We start from the raw sequence: 17861 nt of genomic DNA, 5'->3' as shown, positions 1-17861 counted from the left end.
TGAGATACAACCGGAATATACCCTCCTTGTAACTTCAGCTATGTGAGTGGAAAGGTACCTTTACATACCAGGCACCTTTGAACCCAGGTCTCTCAGATTGCTGGCTTTTCTCATCTGATTTGATTTTTTTCTAGCTTCCCTAAAACTAAATAAAACTACTGCTTATACTTTCAACTTCACAGGAGGTTAATGGTTAGAGACTTGGCAAATCAGTTCCTAGGTTGGGGGAATAAACTGGGAGTTCTGTTTCTTCATTAATTATTCTGTAGAGGGGTGTCTTCTCTGGCATTTGGCATCTGGAAGAAGAAATATGTAAATGAGGGAAAGAAGAAGGATAGATGGAAATGATGTCTCAAGAGAATCTTGTTCTTGTTGTAAGAGTTCCTAGTTCAGCTATTATAGTCAACATTCATTCATTCAACAAATATTTATTGAGTGGGTCAGGTATTATACTAGACACTATATTCCTACCATGGTGGGAGATAGATGTTAATTAAACAATCCCACCAATAACAATAAAACAACAACTGTGGTAACTACTATAAATGAAAATATAGGGTATATTAGAGCATATAAATGCAGAACCTAATCTAGACTGGGTGTTCTTTGAAGAAGCCACTTATTAAAAATTGAGAATTGAAAGGATAAGTGTTATCCTTAGCCAAGTGAACTGGGTCAGGTGAATATGAAGGAAATTGCCTGGAAAATGTTCTGTGAAGAGGAAAGAGCATACGGAAAAGTTCTGAGACAGGAAGTTAGTTGTTATGTTAAACAGAGAGAAGGCCAATTAAGCTGGATCATGGTAAGCAAGATGAGACTGAAAAGGCAGATATGGGGCCAATCATGTAGGCCCTTGTAGATAATGTTAGGAATTTTGAACTTCATCCTGGGAATAATGAGAAGTCATTAAAGGGTTTAAATAGGACATGGCTTCATCTCATTTTGAAAGCATCAGTCTGGTGGCTATGTGGAGTATGGATTGGAGAAACACAATGACAAGGATAATGGTTAGCAGAGGGCTGCGGCAGTGATCCCAGAAAATGATGATGGCTTGGACTAGAAAGGCAGTAGAGATCAAAAGAAATAAATAGCTTCAGCATATGCTTTGGAAATAAAAATTACCTGCATGTGGGGATTGATTAGATGTGAGAGGTGAGTGATGATATCAGACAGACAGTTGGATATAGGAATCTGGAGCTCAGAAGTTGCTCTAGGATGAAAATAAGAAGTCAGCATATAGATTGTATTTAAAGTTGTGAAAGGAGAGGCTATTACCTAGAAAGAGAGTGTAGAATGAGAAGGGAAAAGAGCCCCGGGAAGAATATCAAGTAATCTAATATTTAGAGTTTGGTTAGAGGAGACAGAACCAACAAATAAGACTGAGAGATAGTGGTGAAACAGGTAAAAGGAAAAATGGAAAAGTCTGACCTAGAGGACAGTGAGAGTTAAGACTATTTTAAGAGTGCAATTATAATGACTGACCATAGAATGTAAGCTGGATAATAGGGGACACGAAGAGAGAGAAGTTGATGAATGGAAATGAAGGGGTCAATGAACAGGAAGTTTCAATGAGACCTGATAGTTGTTGCAATAGGGGTACCTGAGTAACTGAGCATAAAAAGTAATTTTAGAGATGGTACAATTGCTGGGGATGATAAAATCCTTAATGTGACAAAAAGAACGAGTAGATAAAGGTAAAAATCACTAGAAATGATGATGAGGAACTGAGAAGCCAGGATGTCAGATGGCATACCCATGAGGATGTTGAGGTCACCTAAGAAAAGAGATGCCAGTGTAGCAGTTATCAATTTCAGTGCTTCAGACATTGCCCATCTCTTGCTTTTTCTATATTGTCCTGGCAGCAGAAATGGCATCTCCCTTAGTTCTCATTTCTTAAAAAAGGACAGTTCTTCCAGCCTCATATGGACCCAGTCTAACAGAATCACTTGGTAGATATTGGTTTGTACTTCTGGATAAAAGGGAATTATCATTCATTTAAAAATGTTTGATTAACCCCATGGTCTTATTTAATATGGCATTGGTTACCACCTCAGTACTGTAATAGGAACCTAGGATGACTTTTGACTATTTCGTGCTGAACTATTAAACTAGCTGGGAAAGACAGAGTAAGTCTCCCAAAGGGCTCCTTTTAGTACAGTTGAATGTTGATACTCAGCCATTTGCATGCATTTTTCTGTTATAGTGTTTCCCAAGTTGTATGAGTGTTAGTGGTGTGGGCCTCAACCTCAAGTGTTAATCACAATAATTACCATGGTGATGATCATGGAGTTTTCCAGGAAAACAAGCTACATCTGCAGCAACACATCTCCTTGGAGTTTCTAAAGCTGCATCAGTTCCTGCACAGCAAAGAAAAGGACGCTTTAAATGAGCTCCGAGAAGAGGGGAAAGCCTTGAATGAGGAGATGGAGCTGAATCTGAGCCACATTCAAGAACAGTGCCTCCTAGCCAGGGAGATGTTGGTGAGCATCCAGGCACGGATGGAACAGCAGAACTCCTTCGACTTTCTCAAAGTGAGACTCCATACCAACATGACTATGGGTACAATAGAGGGGGAAAGAGGGTTGGAAAGGGTGTAGAAGCAGATTTTCCCCTCCAGGAGGGTAAAAGAACTGCTGTAGTGCGTTTAAGATTCCTTGGGAGAAAAGCAGGAGGCTGCTTTTACCTTATACTCAGTTGAAAGCTTTACTTTCACACTCCTAGAAAAGAAGATAATAAAATGCCATTAAAACCAGCATGTTTTAATATTTCTCCATAAAGAAATTTGAAGCTTTATTTCTCAAAAGTAAGAATGTTGCCAAAAAGTTGTATCTTTTACTGGCTCTCAGCAATCATAAATTGACCTGTTTGAAAAGCTGTTGGTCAATTTTTACTTCCTCACGCTTCACCTCTAAAGTGGCATTGGTTACTACCTCAATGATCAGAAGCTTGATTAGCCAGAGTAAGGAAAAGTGGCCTTGGGGTTGGAATACCTACTGTGTTTTTCTCCTGAGACTATGTGGCAGTGTAGGCAAAAATAGCTTAACCTTAATTTCTTTCTTGTTCCCTGTAAAAGGGAACTCTAGAAAATCAGAGCAAAGTAAGCCAGTTTAACCTGGGATAGATGAAGGATGAAGATCAGAAAAGGCATATGGAGGATGAGAGGAGTTGGTGGCAATGGGATGGGGACCATCTGCATAGGATCACAGTTTTAACCATCAAATTCTGGTGGTGGCCAGTATGACCAAAGACATTTCTGGAGCTGATGAACAGGCATCTAACCTTTCTATTTCTCCTTTCCTCTCCTAGGACATCACACCTCTCTTGGATAGGTAAGTGTTTCCCTGTGGTATTAATACCCTTCCTTCAGTCCCTGGAGGATGTCTAAGAATAAATGATTTATGTCCCCTGCAGCTTGGAGCAAGGAATGAGGGTGCTGACACCCAGAGAGCTTATCTCCAGAAAGCTGAACCCAGGCCTGTTCAAAGGTCCCATCCAGTATATGATGTGGAGGGAAATGCAGTCCACTCTCTCTCCAGGTATCAGTGGGTAGTAGTTATTTGTTCCTTTATGTTTCATCTGTGGGATGTCTTCTGTGGCCCTAAATAGTACGTTAGAGTCTGGACAGAAGGAGGGGTGAAGTTTAGCCAAAAGAAGGCTAGTTGGTACGACTGAATTTCTTCTCTTACCGTCACCTAAGAATTTATGACTTTGTACTGGTAAACAGAGTCTGATGTCCGAATTACTTCTCAGCCTACGATTTTGTTTGATTGTTCTATCAAATGTGACAACCAATATTTTAATGTTTTTCTAAAACAGTTATGTAACTCCCTGAGGCATCTCTGCCCTGGAGGAGGAGGTTGCTGTACATACTCATCGTGTGTATGAATACAGTTCCTCTTGTGCTTGACGTTTATAACATGGAGTTATCTCATCTCAGGAGACTGTTTAGAGATCTATAAAAATCATTACAGAAATAAAGCTCTAAATAAAGTTTTTTATAGACTTCATATAGACTCATTATTATTTGTAGTTACTGATTTAATGAAAATCACAAATCTATCCCTGTTAATTTTTCCAGGTAACTGACACTGAAAAAAAAAAACAGTACTGAGGTATAATTAACACAGAATAAAATTCACCAATTGTAAAGTACAATTTGATGAGTGTGACAAACGTATACACTTATGTAAACATCTCCAAAATCAAGATATAGAAAATTTCTGTCATCCCAGAAAGTTCCCGCATACCCCTTTGCAGTCAATCCTTTTCTTCTAGCCTCAGCCACTGACACTCACTGATCTACTTTATTTCACTTTAGTTGTCTTTTCTAAAATCTCATATAAGTGGAACCATACATTATGTAGTCTTTTCTGTTTGGCTTTTTTCACTTAGCAAAATGCTTTTTGAGATTCACCTATGTTGTTGCATGTATCAATCACTGTATTTTATGGATACATCACAATTTGCTTATTCATTCACCAACTGATGGACGTTTGGGTAGTTTCTAGTTTATGGCTAGTATGAATAAACTTGCCTGAACATTTGTTTACAAATCTTTGTGTTTTAATTTCTTTAGGGGAAATATCTCGTGATGGGATTGCTAGGTTGTATGTTAGGTATATGCTTAACTATAAGAAACTATCACATTTTTTTTCTTAAGTGGTGGTACTGTCTTAATTCCCACCTCCAGTGAATGAGAGTCCTGGTTTCTCCAAATCCTTGCCAGAACTTGATTAATGTTAATCTTTTTGATTTTTTTAACTCCATCAAAAAAGATATTTTAGGGGGCTTCCCTGGTGGCGCAGTGGTTGAGAGTCCGCCTGCCGATGCAGGGGACACGGGACACGGGTCCGTGCCCCGGTCTGGGAAGATCCCACATGCCACAGAGCGGCTGGGCCCGTGAGCCATGGCCGCTGAGCCTGGGCGTTCAGAGCCTGTGCTCCGCAACGGGAGAGGCCACAACAGTGAGAGGCCCACGTACCCCAAAAAAAAAAAAAAAAAAAAAGGATATTTTATTAAAGTTCCCAAAACAAATTTGAGAAGTTACGCTGCGTTTAAATTGAAAAAGGCTAAGTTAAAATATGGAAATAAAGTTTTCATTTGGTGGAAGCTGAAACTAATGTATACATTCTAATCAAAGATCTATCCCATGTGACATTTTTCGTTTTTAAGAGTCTACCAGGCCAAACCCTTCACTGCCTTTACTGCCTTTGCTTTGCTTTCCCCCTTTTCTTTCTTTCGCTTTGCCTTCAGCTTCTTTTTTTTCCCTCCCTTTGGCCTCTGGTTCATCCATATGGAGTACTGTCCACGCTGATCTAGAAGACTCTTTTTGTTTCTCTTAATATCAATCTCCATTTTTATGTCACTTTTTTCATCTTTCACTACATATTGGGTTTTCTCTTGACAATGTTTGGATACCACCACAGTTTTATTTTACCTTATTTTTTTGAAAGATATATTCCCTCATATAGAATTCTGGGTTAATGGACTTCTTTTCACTAATATAAAAAGTCACTCCATTGTTTTCTTACTTGTATAGTTTCTGATGAGATGTCTATTACCATTTTTATATTCATTTCTCTGTATGTACTATCTCTTTTCTCCTTGTAAGATTTACTTTTTTTGTCACTTGTTTCCACTAGTTTGATTATGCTGGATCTTGGTGTGTTTTCTTTTTATTTATTTAGTTTGTGGTTCATTGAGTTTCTTGGATCAATGGGTTTATTGTTTTCACCAAGTTTGGGAAAATGTCAGCTATTATTTCTTCAAGAGCTTTTTTTACCTATCCACCTTTTCTTCTCTCCTTCTGGAACTCTAATTTTACATATGTCAGACCACCTAAAATTGTCTCACTTGTCATTGATGTTCAGCATTTTTTAGCCTTTTTTTTCTTTCTGTGCTTCATTTTGAATAGCTTCTCTTGCTATTCAAGTTCTCTCATTTTTTTTTTTTTTTTTTTTTGCAGTATGCGGGCCTCTCACTGCTGTGGCCTTTCCTGCCACGGAGCACAGACTCCGGACGCGCAGGCCCAGCGGTCATGGCTCACGGGCCCAGCCGCTCCACAGCATTTGGGATCTTCCCAGACGGGGGCACGAACCTGTGTCCCCTGCATCGGCAGGCAGACTCTCAACCACTGAGCCACCAGGGAAGCCCAGTTCTCTCATCTTTTCACCTGCACTGTCTAATCTTCTGTTAATCCTGTTCAAGATGTTTTTCATTTCAGATACATTTCATTTCTTCAAAAAGTTGGGTCTTTTTATATCTTCAGTTTCTCTCCATACCATGTTATTGTTTCGTCTACATTTTCATGCAAATGGAAGATATATATAATAGCTGTTTTAATGTCTTTGCTAATTCCACCACTATTGTAATTTCTAACATGTTGTTATTGCGTGAGTTTTCTTGAGACTGTAGGTCATATTTTCCTGCTGCTTTGCATGGCTGGTATTTTTTAAAATTTTTAATTGACTTAATTTTTTTAGAATACTTTTAGATTTACAGAAAAATTGAAAAGATAGTACAGAGAGTTCTTGTATACCTCATTCCTAGTTTATATTATTATCTTATATTTAGTGTGATACATGATTTATAATCAATGAATCAATACTAATACATTACTATTAACTAAAGTCAATAGTTTCTTTAGATTTCCTTCTTTTTTTACCTAATGTCATTTTTCTATTCCAGGATCCCATCTAAGGTTTCACATTACATTTAGTTGTCATGTTTCTTTAAGCTCTTCTTGGCTGTGACAGTTTCTCAGACTTTCCTTGTTTTTTGATGACTTTGACAGTTTTGGGGAATACTGGTCATGTATTTCATAGGATGCCACATTATTGCAATTTGTCTGATAATTTTCTCATGATAAGACCAGGCTTATGAGTTATTGAGAGGAAAACCACAGAGTTAAAATGCCATTTTCATCACATCATATCAAGCATACATACTGTCAACATAATTTACGACGTTGATGTTGGCTTTAATCACCTAGCTGAGGTAGTGTTTGTCAAGTTTCTCCACTGTAAAGTTATTCCCCCCTCCCTTTTCCATACTGTATACTTTGGAAGCAAGTCACTATGTGTAGCCCACACTTAAGAAGTAGGTAGTTATGCTCCCTCCTCCTTGAGGGTGGAGTATCTACATAAATTATTTGGAATTTTGCATGAGAGATTTGTCTCTTCTGGCTGTCAAACATGATCAGTTTTACATTGCTATTTGCTGAATTTTGTTGTAATCCTTTAAGCTCTATGGATTTAACTTTGGCATTTAGTGAAGTTATTTGAAATAACTTTGTTCCTTTTGACACTTTAAGCTTTGCTGAGCCTTTAAGCTTTGTGAGAGTGGTTCAAGAGCAGCCTTTAATCTAGGGTTAACTTTGTCAATTTTCTAAGGTATTAACCTTCTGAGTACTCTGTCTGATGTTCTACATACTATAACATTTTTCCATTCTTGCTGACAGGATTGAAAACTATTCCCAGTCTTGTGTGAGCTCTAGAAATTATTAGGCCTACTGCTTTCTGGAGATTTTCTCTCTGGACTTAGTGAGTTTCACCGCATGCATGTGGCAATATTCAGCCACAGCCTTGAGGGAATCCCTTTGTAGATGCTTGAAAGTCTATGTACAGCTCCCTCCTCTGTGTTACTCTACCCTGCAAATTCTAGCTGTCTCAGGATCACAGTGTTTTTCTTCTTGTATTCTTTGCCTATAAAATCAAATTTCACTTTTAGCAATCATTGAAAGCACAAACTGATTTTTTTTCTTTTTGGTATAATTTTACATTTAAGAAAATCAAATGGGATTTATTTAATAGATGGCTATTTTAATAATAATGTACCATAGTCAAACGCTGGTAAAATATACTTTATACTTCTTATTTCTAGGCCTTTGCTTATTCTGCAGATTCATATTTTCTTCTTTCCTGCCTTATAAATGAGGCTGTTGCTTTAGGATAGGGGCTGATACTTTTTCTGTAAAGGGTCAGACAGTAAATATTTTAGGCTTTTTGGGCTGTTTGGTCTTTGTTGAAAGTATGCCATTGCAGTGAAAAAGCAACCATGGACAATATGGCTTTTCATGTATTCCAGGGTAGGGAATTGTTTAACTTAAAATATTTTAATATATTTCCTTTAGTTTTGTGTGTATTAGTAAAATATCACCAAAGTTCACTCATTCATTCAACACACTCTTCTAGAGGGCCTACTACATGCTAAGCATTAAGTTGGGCTCCAAGGATATGGAAATAAAAGACAGTTTCTGCTCCTCAGGAAAGGCTAGAAGACCAAGTTAGAGTCTATAGCAACCCTCTAGGTGAAACATTATTAAGATGTAAGCCAGAGGCATGGGAATGGGAATGGGAAATAAAGAATAGATTCTGGAGACAGAATTCCTGGAGCTGAAATATACAGGACAGTAACTGGTGGTAAGGGATAGAGAAAGGTGATGTCAAGGATGGAAATACAGGAGATGCAGATTTTGGAGGGTGCTGATGAGTTCAGTTTTGGCCATGTTGTGTTGACCTACAGGACAACTAAGTGAATATATTCAAATGGGTAATTATTCTAACTGGAGCTTAGGAGAGAGGCCAGGGCTGGAATAATCAATATAGAGTCGGGGTAGCTGAAGCTATTCATGTAAATGAGATTTCCTAAGGAAACTGAGAACATACAGTCAAAGAGAGAGCATGTTATAGAGAATAACAACAGATGAAGGTCAATGAAGCCTCAGAAGAGACTGAGGAATTCTGGCAACAGAAATAAAAGAAAAACCAGGAAATGAAGTCCACATGGAATCTAAAACAGAGAGACTGTCAAAGAGAAGGGAATGGTCATTCACACCAAATGCGAAGATCAATTTAGAAAATGACTGGAAAAGAGATATTTTAAACCACAGCTGGTGACTTTGGCAAGGCTAATTTCAAAAGAGTGGAATGAGTAGAAGTTATCGTGTAGGGTTCAGGAGTAATTTGGAATGAGGCAGTAATGAAGTGAATAGATCACTCATTTGAGAAGTTTCACTAAGAAGGGAAGATGTATGAATGGAAAACACGCTGAAGGGAAGTAGCCTGTAGAAAGGCAGAAATCAACAGTATAAGAAATGGAATAATTGGTGGAAGTAGGGAAGAGTGAGAGCTACAGCAGAGAGAGGTATTGACTTTCCACAGTTTCCTCTGAAACTGGAGAGGAGATAAAGATGGTAGAAGTGAACAATTCTGTGGGGTGGGGTTTGCAGTATGAGTGGGAAGAATTGAGGGATTCCTATAAGACATACTGTAGCTTCTCTGTGAAACAGGAGATGAAGTCTTCTGCCTGGGAGTGAGAAGGGAAGTGGTGGAATAGGGGTTTGAGGTGGGAGTTGAAGGTTTGAAATTGCTGTTGTGAGGAATTGGAGAGGATTTGATTTGGGAAATATAAGAGTTCTGGGCAGTGCTGATGGCCAAGCACAGAGTGGAAATAATGAATTTGTAGCGGTACCTGTATGCACAATTTTGTGATTTTCCTCCTGCAATGGTCAGGAATTGGGGTGTTAATTTGAATAGTTGAATAAATCCAAGGTTAGAGAGTTGCATGGCAGATGCTGCAGAAATAGCATAAGAGGATAAAAGTGTTGAGGCTATTGACAACAAAGCTATCACTGCTAACTGTTTAGGGAAGGATTTTAAGCCAGGAAGGAAAGAGAGATAATAAAGAGAGATAGGGGACCAGAGATGTTAATGAAGTCAAGTAATGGTTGTAGGGAGAGATGAGAGTGAGAAAGCTCAAAAAATAAAGAGTATGGCATATCTGAATTGAAGATTTTAGAGAATGAATAGTTCCTGATGACTACAAGATCCAGAATATAGTCATTGATATGGACAGCTTGGATGTAATGGAGTCAAAAGTCACCAGCAGTAAAGTCAAGGACATGCAAGAATAGAAGAGTAGCTGTATATAAAAGATAGTAAAATCACTTGAGATGATGGGCTGGATTTGGGGTAGAGAAGTAAGGTTAACCCAAAGTGCAGGGGGTATAACCAGGAACTTTGTACATAATAGCATCAAATAGAGATAGAGGGAAATATGAAATGGAATCACAAGAGTCTCAAATGAAGAGTGAAGTTTTTACATGAGGATGAGGAGTAGAGTATGGGTCTGGAAGTAGCAGTGGTGGCAACCTGATCTCTGGCATCTGAATTTAGAAAATGAATAGTCTCATGAACTTCTGGAAGCTGTTTTTTAGTTAGTTTGTTTTTTGGAAGAACCAGCCAGATTTATGTTAAATTAAGGAAGTGATGAGAGAATTCTGTAAACTGAGGATGCAGGAGAGATAATTAGGGAGGTAGTTCTAAAGGGCAGAGTGGAAAGGGTTGGGTGGGAACAGTGGAAGGATGCATGAAGGCAGAGGAGGTAAAGAACAGAAGAGTGGGGATAAAAGTACAGTAGAGAATAAATCATTAGAAGAGTCTACATTCTGGGCGTTTATGCCAAGGATAACAGGAATATGAAGCATGGTGAAATTAATTAGTGTCAAGGTTTCAAATGGAACTCTAATTGAAGTTCGTTTATTTGTTTAACAAATAGTTACTTGAATACCTAGGAACAGTTTCAAATTTTGAAGATATATGAGGAAACAAAACAGATATGGTCCCTGCCCTTCTAGAGACTATACTCCAGTGGAAGAGACAATGAACAAGTAAATAATTTCACATAGTGATAATTACTGTGAAGAAAACAAAGCATGGTATACTCAGTAAATAATTATTCATGAGAGAAAATAAAGCAGGATAAGAGTACAAACAGTGATAGACAGATGAACATGCTATTTTAGATAGAATGGCCAGAGAAAACCTCTCTGAGCAAACAGTCCCCTCTCCCTATGTTTTACTGTGGACATTTCTAAACATACTGAAAAGTTTAAAGACTTTTACAATGAACACTCCTACACCTACCTAGATTCTATCATTAACATTTTATTGAACTTGCATGAATAAAGGCCTGAATGATGTGAAGGAGTGAACATATGGGGAAAGAGTGTTTAGGGACAAGGAAAGAAAAGTGTAAAGTCTCTGAAGTAGGAATGAGCTTAGTATGTTCAAGGAACAGCCAAAAGGCAAAGGTGGTTGGACCAAACTAAATGGGGCAAGGGGGTGGTAAGTGGTGGGAAATGAGGTCAGAGAAGTGGGTAAATCATGTATGTCTTGTTTGCTCTGTAAGGACTCTGGATTTTACCTTGGGTGATGGGAAGCATAAGAGCATTTTGAGTAGGAGAACTGGATGATCTCATTCGTGTTATGGGCAGAATAGGCTGCAGACAGGCAAGAGTGGAAACAGAACAGTTAAAAAGCTATTGCAGTAGTTCGAAGCCAGTGGTATTTGTGGAAGTTATCTGTTTATATATTCTGAGTAGGCTCAGAATATATTTAAATGTGGAGCTGACAGAACTTACTGTTGGATTGAACATGGCATAAGAAGAAAAGCGGGGATGCAAAGCTGACTCCTAGGAATCCTCAAAACCAAGGCCGGCTGAGTTAGCTGGAGGTGTCAGAGGTTTGGTGATGAGAGCAGACTGTGGTTCTTAAAAGGCTGGCAGGAATTCTTTATGATACCTACAAAGAAATCCTAGTTCCCACACTGGAAAAAGTAACAACCCAAAGTGGATGAGGATCTGTGTGAGAGAGAAGATTCAGCCTATATGGGAAAATTTCAGGATTCTTCAAAGCCTCTTGTTAGAAAGAAAAAATCCTTGGGATGATGGAAAAGATTCAAGCTTTTCTGAGAAGAGAGAGATAGACTGGATTGATCTTCCTTCCAAGTATAAATAAATCCATTAACAACAAATGTATGCATATTTGTATCTGTGTCCATGATGTGAACATACGATAGTTTTTGTGTTTCCTGTATCAAATTTTGTGCCAAGGTTCAATGATCTCACATCTAGAATTTGTGTCACCTTCTTGCTGATATGCTTCCAATCTCTCTTCATTTAGAAATTCTTTTTTACACTGCTGCCCATTGATTTGTCTAAACCAATACTTCTCAAATTACCTGTGATAAAGGACCAGTTTTTAAAACTGATATGTTTGTAGAATACGATATAAAATAATTACTTGAAAAAGTGGAATTAAAATAACAAAGATTACAAAGTGCAAGCCCAGTTTTTTAACAAAATCAACTGACAAAATTAACTCTGTCAGAATTTTATGAAAGTTTCCAAGAGCTTACTCTCAATTCTGTACTATCCTGTCACAGACTGGCAATTACACAGTTTGTGAACCACATTCTGATTATCAGTGGCATCAACCATTCCAGACCTCAAAAGTTCCCAGTGTCTATTAAACCAAATGTAAACTTATCACCATTGTCCTCTAAATTCTGTGCCAGTTAGCTCAGTCTCACCTGCTTCTAACAGGCAAGCCCTTATCTTCTTTCTCATGTAAGCTACTGTTTTTTAACTCATTCCTTTTTTGCCTTTTTTTACCCAAAGCATCCTGATTACATCTCATAGATGTTACATCAAAACTAAATGCTTATTGCCCTTAGAAAGCTTTCCTAGGACCCACTTACCTAATCTTTACCCTTTCAGCATTTGTATTTTCTTATATTTATTAGTACAGATTTATCTTATTTGAATTTTCTATTAGAGTATAATAATTGCTTCAGAGTAAAGTCTGATTTTTACCACAAATATAAAAATGTCTAGAATATAGCCACATGGATATCAAAACAATATAAAGTATATAAGTAATTACCTGCCTGTCTAAGAGTATATGGCATGGGGAGATAAAGCACTGGTGTCTATGTAAATACTATCTATGGGAACCTGCATTCATGCCTTTTCCCCCATGCCCTGCTTTCTCTTATTTTCTTACTAGGCCTATCTCCATTAACTCTGGACCCTAAAACTGCTCACCCAAATCTAGTGCTTTCCAAAAACCAAACCAGTGTGTGGCATGGTGACATTAAGCAGGTAATGCTGATGATCCAGAGAGGTTTGACTCAAGTGTGGCTGTGCTGGGCTCAAAAGGCTTCACATCTGGAAGGTGGTACTGGGAAGTAGAAGTAGCAAAGAAGACAAAATGGACAGTTGGAGTCGTCAGAGAATCCATCCTTCGGAAGGGCAGCTGTCCTCTAACTCCTGAGCAAGGATTCTGGCTTTTAAGACTAAGGAACCAAACTGATCTAAAGGCTCTGGATTTGCCTTCCTGTAGTATGAAACTGACTAACAATCTCAACAAGGTGGGCATATACCTGGATTATGAGGGAGGGCAGGTATCCTTCTACAATGCTAAAACTATGACCCACATTTACACCTTCAGTAGCACCTTCATGGAGAAACTTTATCCCTACTTCTGCCCTTGCCTTAATGATGGTGGAGAGAATAAAGAACCATTGCGTATCTTACATCCACAGTAATTAGTCATACTATTGTATAAATTCAGAGCATTATTAAAGAGGTACTGAAATAGTTTACCAGTCTCACTGGTTTCTCTTCCCAATTTATGGGGAACTCTGGAATAATGAAAAGAGGATTCACAAATTGAATTCTGTTCTCACTGTTCTAAGTGGATTTCACTGGAGGTTTTCAAGCTGTCATTCTAACTCTCTGGGGTCTACTATGACACAGGAGCCATTCTCATGAGCATGATCATCATCCTATTATAACTGGAGCAAAATGCAATTTGAGTTTGTGACGCTCAGGAACCCTTTTCAAACGTGCTCAGAAATTCTATCATACTGTCCTTATTCTCCAACATAATGACTCAATAGATAAATTTTTAGATGTGTGCTCTTCTTCCTATTTAATTATCTTTTAATATACATTTTGCAACATATTTATTTTCTGGAACTTGTTACTGTAATTAAAAAAAAACTGTTCCAGAGATTTAAATAAAATGTTCTGGGCTAGTTTATAATCTTGTCTTGAATTCTCTCAAGATACTTTTTAGTCCAGCGAATCTCTGACTCTTTCTCAGTTCCTTTTTCTTGCTTTACCTACCTATGGAGCACTTGTTTTTCTGTATTCAAATACATGTAAGTATTTCCATTTACTTTTGACTATATCCTTTTAGTCATTCCTGCCTATAATTTAAATACCCATATATTTCATCGTGTCCTCTCCAATATACTCATCCTCTAGCTTGTTCCTTCTTTCTAAGCCTAAACTTCTTAGGTTTATTGATCTCAGCAGTACCCTTGATGAACCACCCCTATTTCCTTTCCTTTGGAAGTCCCATCTAACTGGGCTTCATGCTCTATATCTGACAGGTTTTTTGGGAGAGGTGGGGGACAGGGGTGCAGTACTTAGGACCTGCAGTATGGCCCTCTAAAATTACAATTAGCACAGCTCTTTGGGTAGGATAAAAGCCCTCTGTCCTATCTGTCATAGTGGGAAGGATACATACAACTACAGGTAATATTCGTGTAGTGTTGGTATATACAATATACATACATTTATAGCTGCTGATTTGGGCAAACAGCCATGACATGTTATGGCTACATTTAGGAAATTACCTTTTTTGAAAAAAAATGAATTCATTTTAACTGGAATGTAATAGGACCTATTTTGTGCCTGGAGCCTTGCTAGATGCTTCGAAAGATATAAAAGAAGCATAAAAAGAAAAAAAAAGGTTCATCTAGGGGGATATAAAAGAAATTCAGGTGCCTGGACCCCACCTAAGACCAATTAAATAAAACTCTCTAGCAGATAGGGCCTAGGCATTCATAGTTTGTAAAAGCTTACTAACGTGTGGCTAGGGCAGGGAACCACTGAACTAAAGGAACATGATTTCTCTCCTTTTTTAATCTTAAAAAAAAATTCAAACGTAGAGGAAAAATTACATATTTATATGATAACTCCCATACTCTCCACCTACAATACCAGTTATTAACATTTTGCTACATTTTCTTAGTCTCTCTCCCCCACATCCACCCCATATGGTTTTGTGTGTGAGTATAATTATTACTAATGTTATTTTTCCTGAACTACTTTAGATTAAGTTGCAGGCATTATAATTCTTATTCCTAAATACATCGGCAAGTATCTTCTAAGAACCAAGGTATTCTCTTACATAATCACAGTACTAAATTATCAAATTCAGAAAATTTAACATCAACACAATACTACTTACTAGCTAATATACAGTCCATATAAATAAGTAAATAATTCTAATGGTGGGATTTTAGGCACTGTAAAATTTCAAGTAATGTGACAAAGAATTTGGGAGAAAGAAGAGGGTCTAGTTAAGTCATAGAATTCTAGATAATTGATATCTAAAGTCTGTCCTTGGGGACAGACAAGTGCTACAGAGTTCAAAGAAAGGGGAGGTCAATATTCACCAGAATAGAAGAAAATTCTAAGGAGAAGATTGATTAAGTTGGACATAATGAAAGATGAGTAGGAATGAATATAAATTCTAATCTAGATTTGGAAAATAAACTTCTTAAAAATGAATGTTTTATATTGATGGTTGCATAGCTATATAAATATACTAGAAATAAATGAACTGTAAACTTATAATGGGCAACTTTTTGAGATGTAAATTATACCACAATAAAACTGTGTTTAAAAAAAGGGAAAGAAAAAATGAATGTTTTATTCAGATCACCAGGGGAATTAGAACAGGCCACAGGTGTATACATATTTTCCACTATCTGTAGGAGTCAACCTTAATACTTTTTCTGATATACTATCTCAGCTCTCTAGTACTTGTCTTAACACAGATGACACAAATTTTCCCCCACTTTTCCCAGATAATTGGTTATTTTTATAATTGGTTATTCTATACTGAGTAATTTGAACAATCCCTCTACTTAGAACTCAGACTATAATTAAAGGCAGGAATTCGGGACTTCCCTGGTGGTGTGGTGGTTAGGAATCCACCTGCCAGTGCAGGGGACATGGGTTCGATCCCTGGTCCGGGAAGATCCCACATGCTGCAGAGCAACTGAGCCTGTGCGCCACAACTACTGAGCCTGCGCTGTAGAGCCCGTGAACCACAAGCCCCTGCTCACCGCAACTAGAGAAAGCCCACGCGCAGCAGCGAAGACCCAGCACAGCCGTAAATAAATAAATAAATAAAATAACATTTAAAAAAAGGCAGGAATTCTTCTAACGAGTATGAATTATGAAACACCAATACGGGATTTCCCTGCTAGAAATAGACTCTGAATAGTATTCACTAAGAAGCATGACTGGGGCTATCTTATATACTGTTTTCTCTCAGGCCACAGGAGATGAGGCTGATAGTAACCAAAAAATGAAGTAGAGTATAAAGAGGCCCCAGTCAGTGTGTTGGGATTCACTGAGGTGAGAACCTCAAAAGGAAAATGCCTTGTAAAATACATTCAGAAGCATGTATGCAATGTATATGTACAGTTTGGAGAATAATACGAAGAAACAAACACTCATTAATTCACCATCTAGCTTTGGAAATAGAACAGTATCAAAACCTTTGAAGGCCACTATGTATCTCTCCCAGCCCTGAGGTAATCACTATTCTACATTTTGTGTCTGGATTTTTCTTTTTTGCAAATAATTCATAGGTATGTTTTTCCAACAAATGTATTGTTTAGTTTTTTCTATTCTACATATGTATGTATTCCTAGAAAGTATAGTATCATTACGTCTGTTCTTTGAACTTTAAATGAATGGAATCATGTTGTATGCCTTCCTTAGCTTTTTTAAAATTCAAACTTATGTTGTATTCCAGTGTATGAAAATTCAACAATTTAAACATCCAAACTACTGTTAATAGGTAAGTAGTTGTTTCTAGTTGTTTTATTTTTTTAATTGTTGCTGTTGCTATTGCTATTAGCAACAATGTTGCCATTAACATTATTGGATATGTGACCTGGTAAATGGGAGCAAGAATTCTCTAGGTTTACACCTGATAAGCACTGGTACATAGGGTATGCACATCTTCAAGTAAGTAATGCTGAACAGTTGGTCAACTCTATTGTGCCAATTTACACTGCCACCAGCAGTGGGAGTTCCCATTAATCTACATATTTGACAATTCAGTTTTTATCAGTAAGGTGGGTACACATAATGGTATCTCCTGGTTTTAGTTTGCATTTCCCTAATTACCACTGTGGTTGAGCATCTTTTCATAATTTTATTAACCATTTAAGTTTCCTCTTCTGTGAAATGCCTATACAGATGTTTGCCCATTTTTGCATCAGATTGTCTCTTATTGATTCATAGGGTTACTTATATGTTCTGGATACCAATCCTTTGTTGGTTATTTGCACTGCAAATATCTTCTCCTATGGCTTAATACTTGTGTCTCATTTACAAAAATATCCTTCTCAGAGGTCAGAGAGATATTCTCCTGTGTTTTATTCTACATGTTTTAAAGTTCTGCGTTTTATATTTCAATGCTTAATTTTTCAATCAACTAAAAGTAACAAGTATAAATTTGCATGCACCTAACAACATAATTTCTGTATAGATAAAGCAGTAATTAACAATAAATTAATAAATCTACAAACAACTTAGGAGATTTTTAACATGCCTCTCTCGGTAATTGATAGAAGAATCAGACGATATGATTAACAAACTTGACTCAATGAACATATGTTAGAACAGTGTACCAAACACCTGAGAACATCCAACAGCTGCAGGGCATTCTTTGTAAACACACACAGAACACTGACCATATACTTCAGTCAGAAGGAAAATTACAATAAATTTAAAAAGATTATAATCACACAAGCTATATTCTTTGACCTTAATTCATTTAAAAAGATTATAATCACACAAGCTATATTCTTTGACCTTAATTCATTTAAACCATCGATAACAAAATAACTAATCACATGTATTTGGAAATTTTTAAATATTTTAAATAACCCATGGATCAAAAAAACTCCTATTGGAAATCTGA

At 37.3% G+C, this 17861-nt stretch overlaps 1 protein-coding gene across 1 annotated transcript in view; it reads left to right on the top strand.

Annotated features, from left to right (window-relative positions):
• Window positions 1–13389, top strand: part of TRIM69 (tripartite motif containing 69) — a 38193-nt gene extending 24804 nt beyond the window's left edge. Inside the window, 5 exon segments of the mRNA XM_032623547.1 lie at window positions 2298–2531; window positions 3307–3329; window positions 3412–3536; window positions 12849–12947; window positions 12950–13389. Coding sequence (XP_032479438.1) covers window positions 2298–2531; window positions 3307–3329; window positions 3412–3536; window positions 12849–12947; window positions 12950–13389 — 921 coding nt within the window.
• The last annotated feature ends 4472 nt before the right edge of the window (window positions 13390–17861 follow it).

This window comes from Phocoena sinus, chromosome 2 (assembly GCF_008692025.1).
Source record: "Phocoena sinus isolate mPhoSin1 chromosome 2, mPhoSin1.pri, whole genome shotgun sequence".
In the NCBI taxonomy this organism is placed as follows: Eukaryota; Metazoa; Chordata; class Mammalia; order Artiodactyla; family Phocoenidae; genus Phocoena; species Phocoena sinus.
Note: the sequence above shows the minus strand (reverse complement) of the source record. Positions and strands in the feature narration are given on the sequence as shown.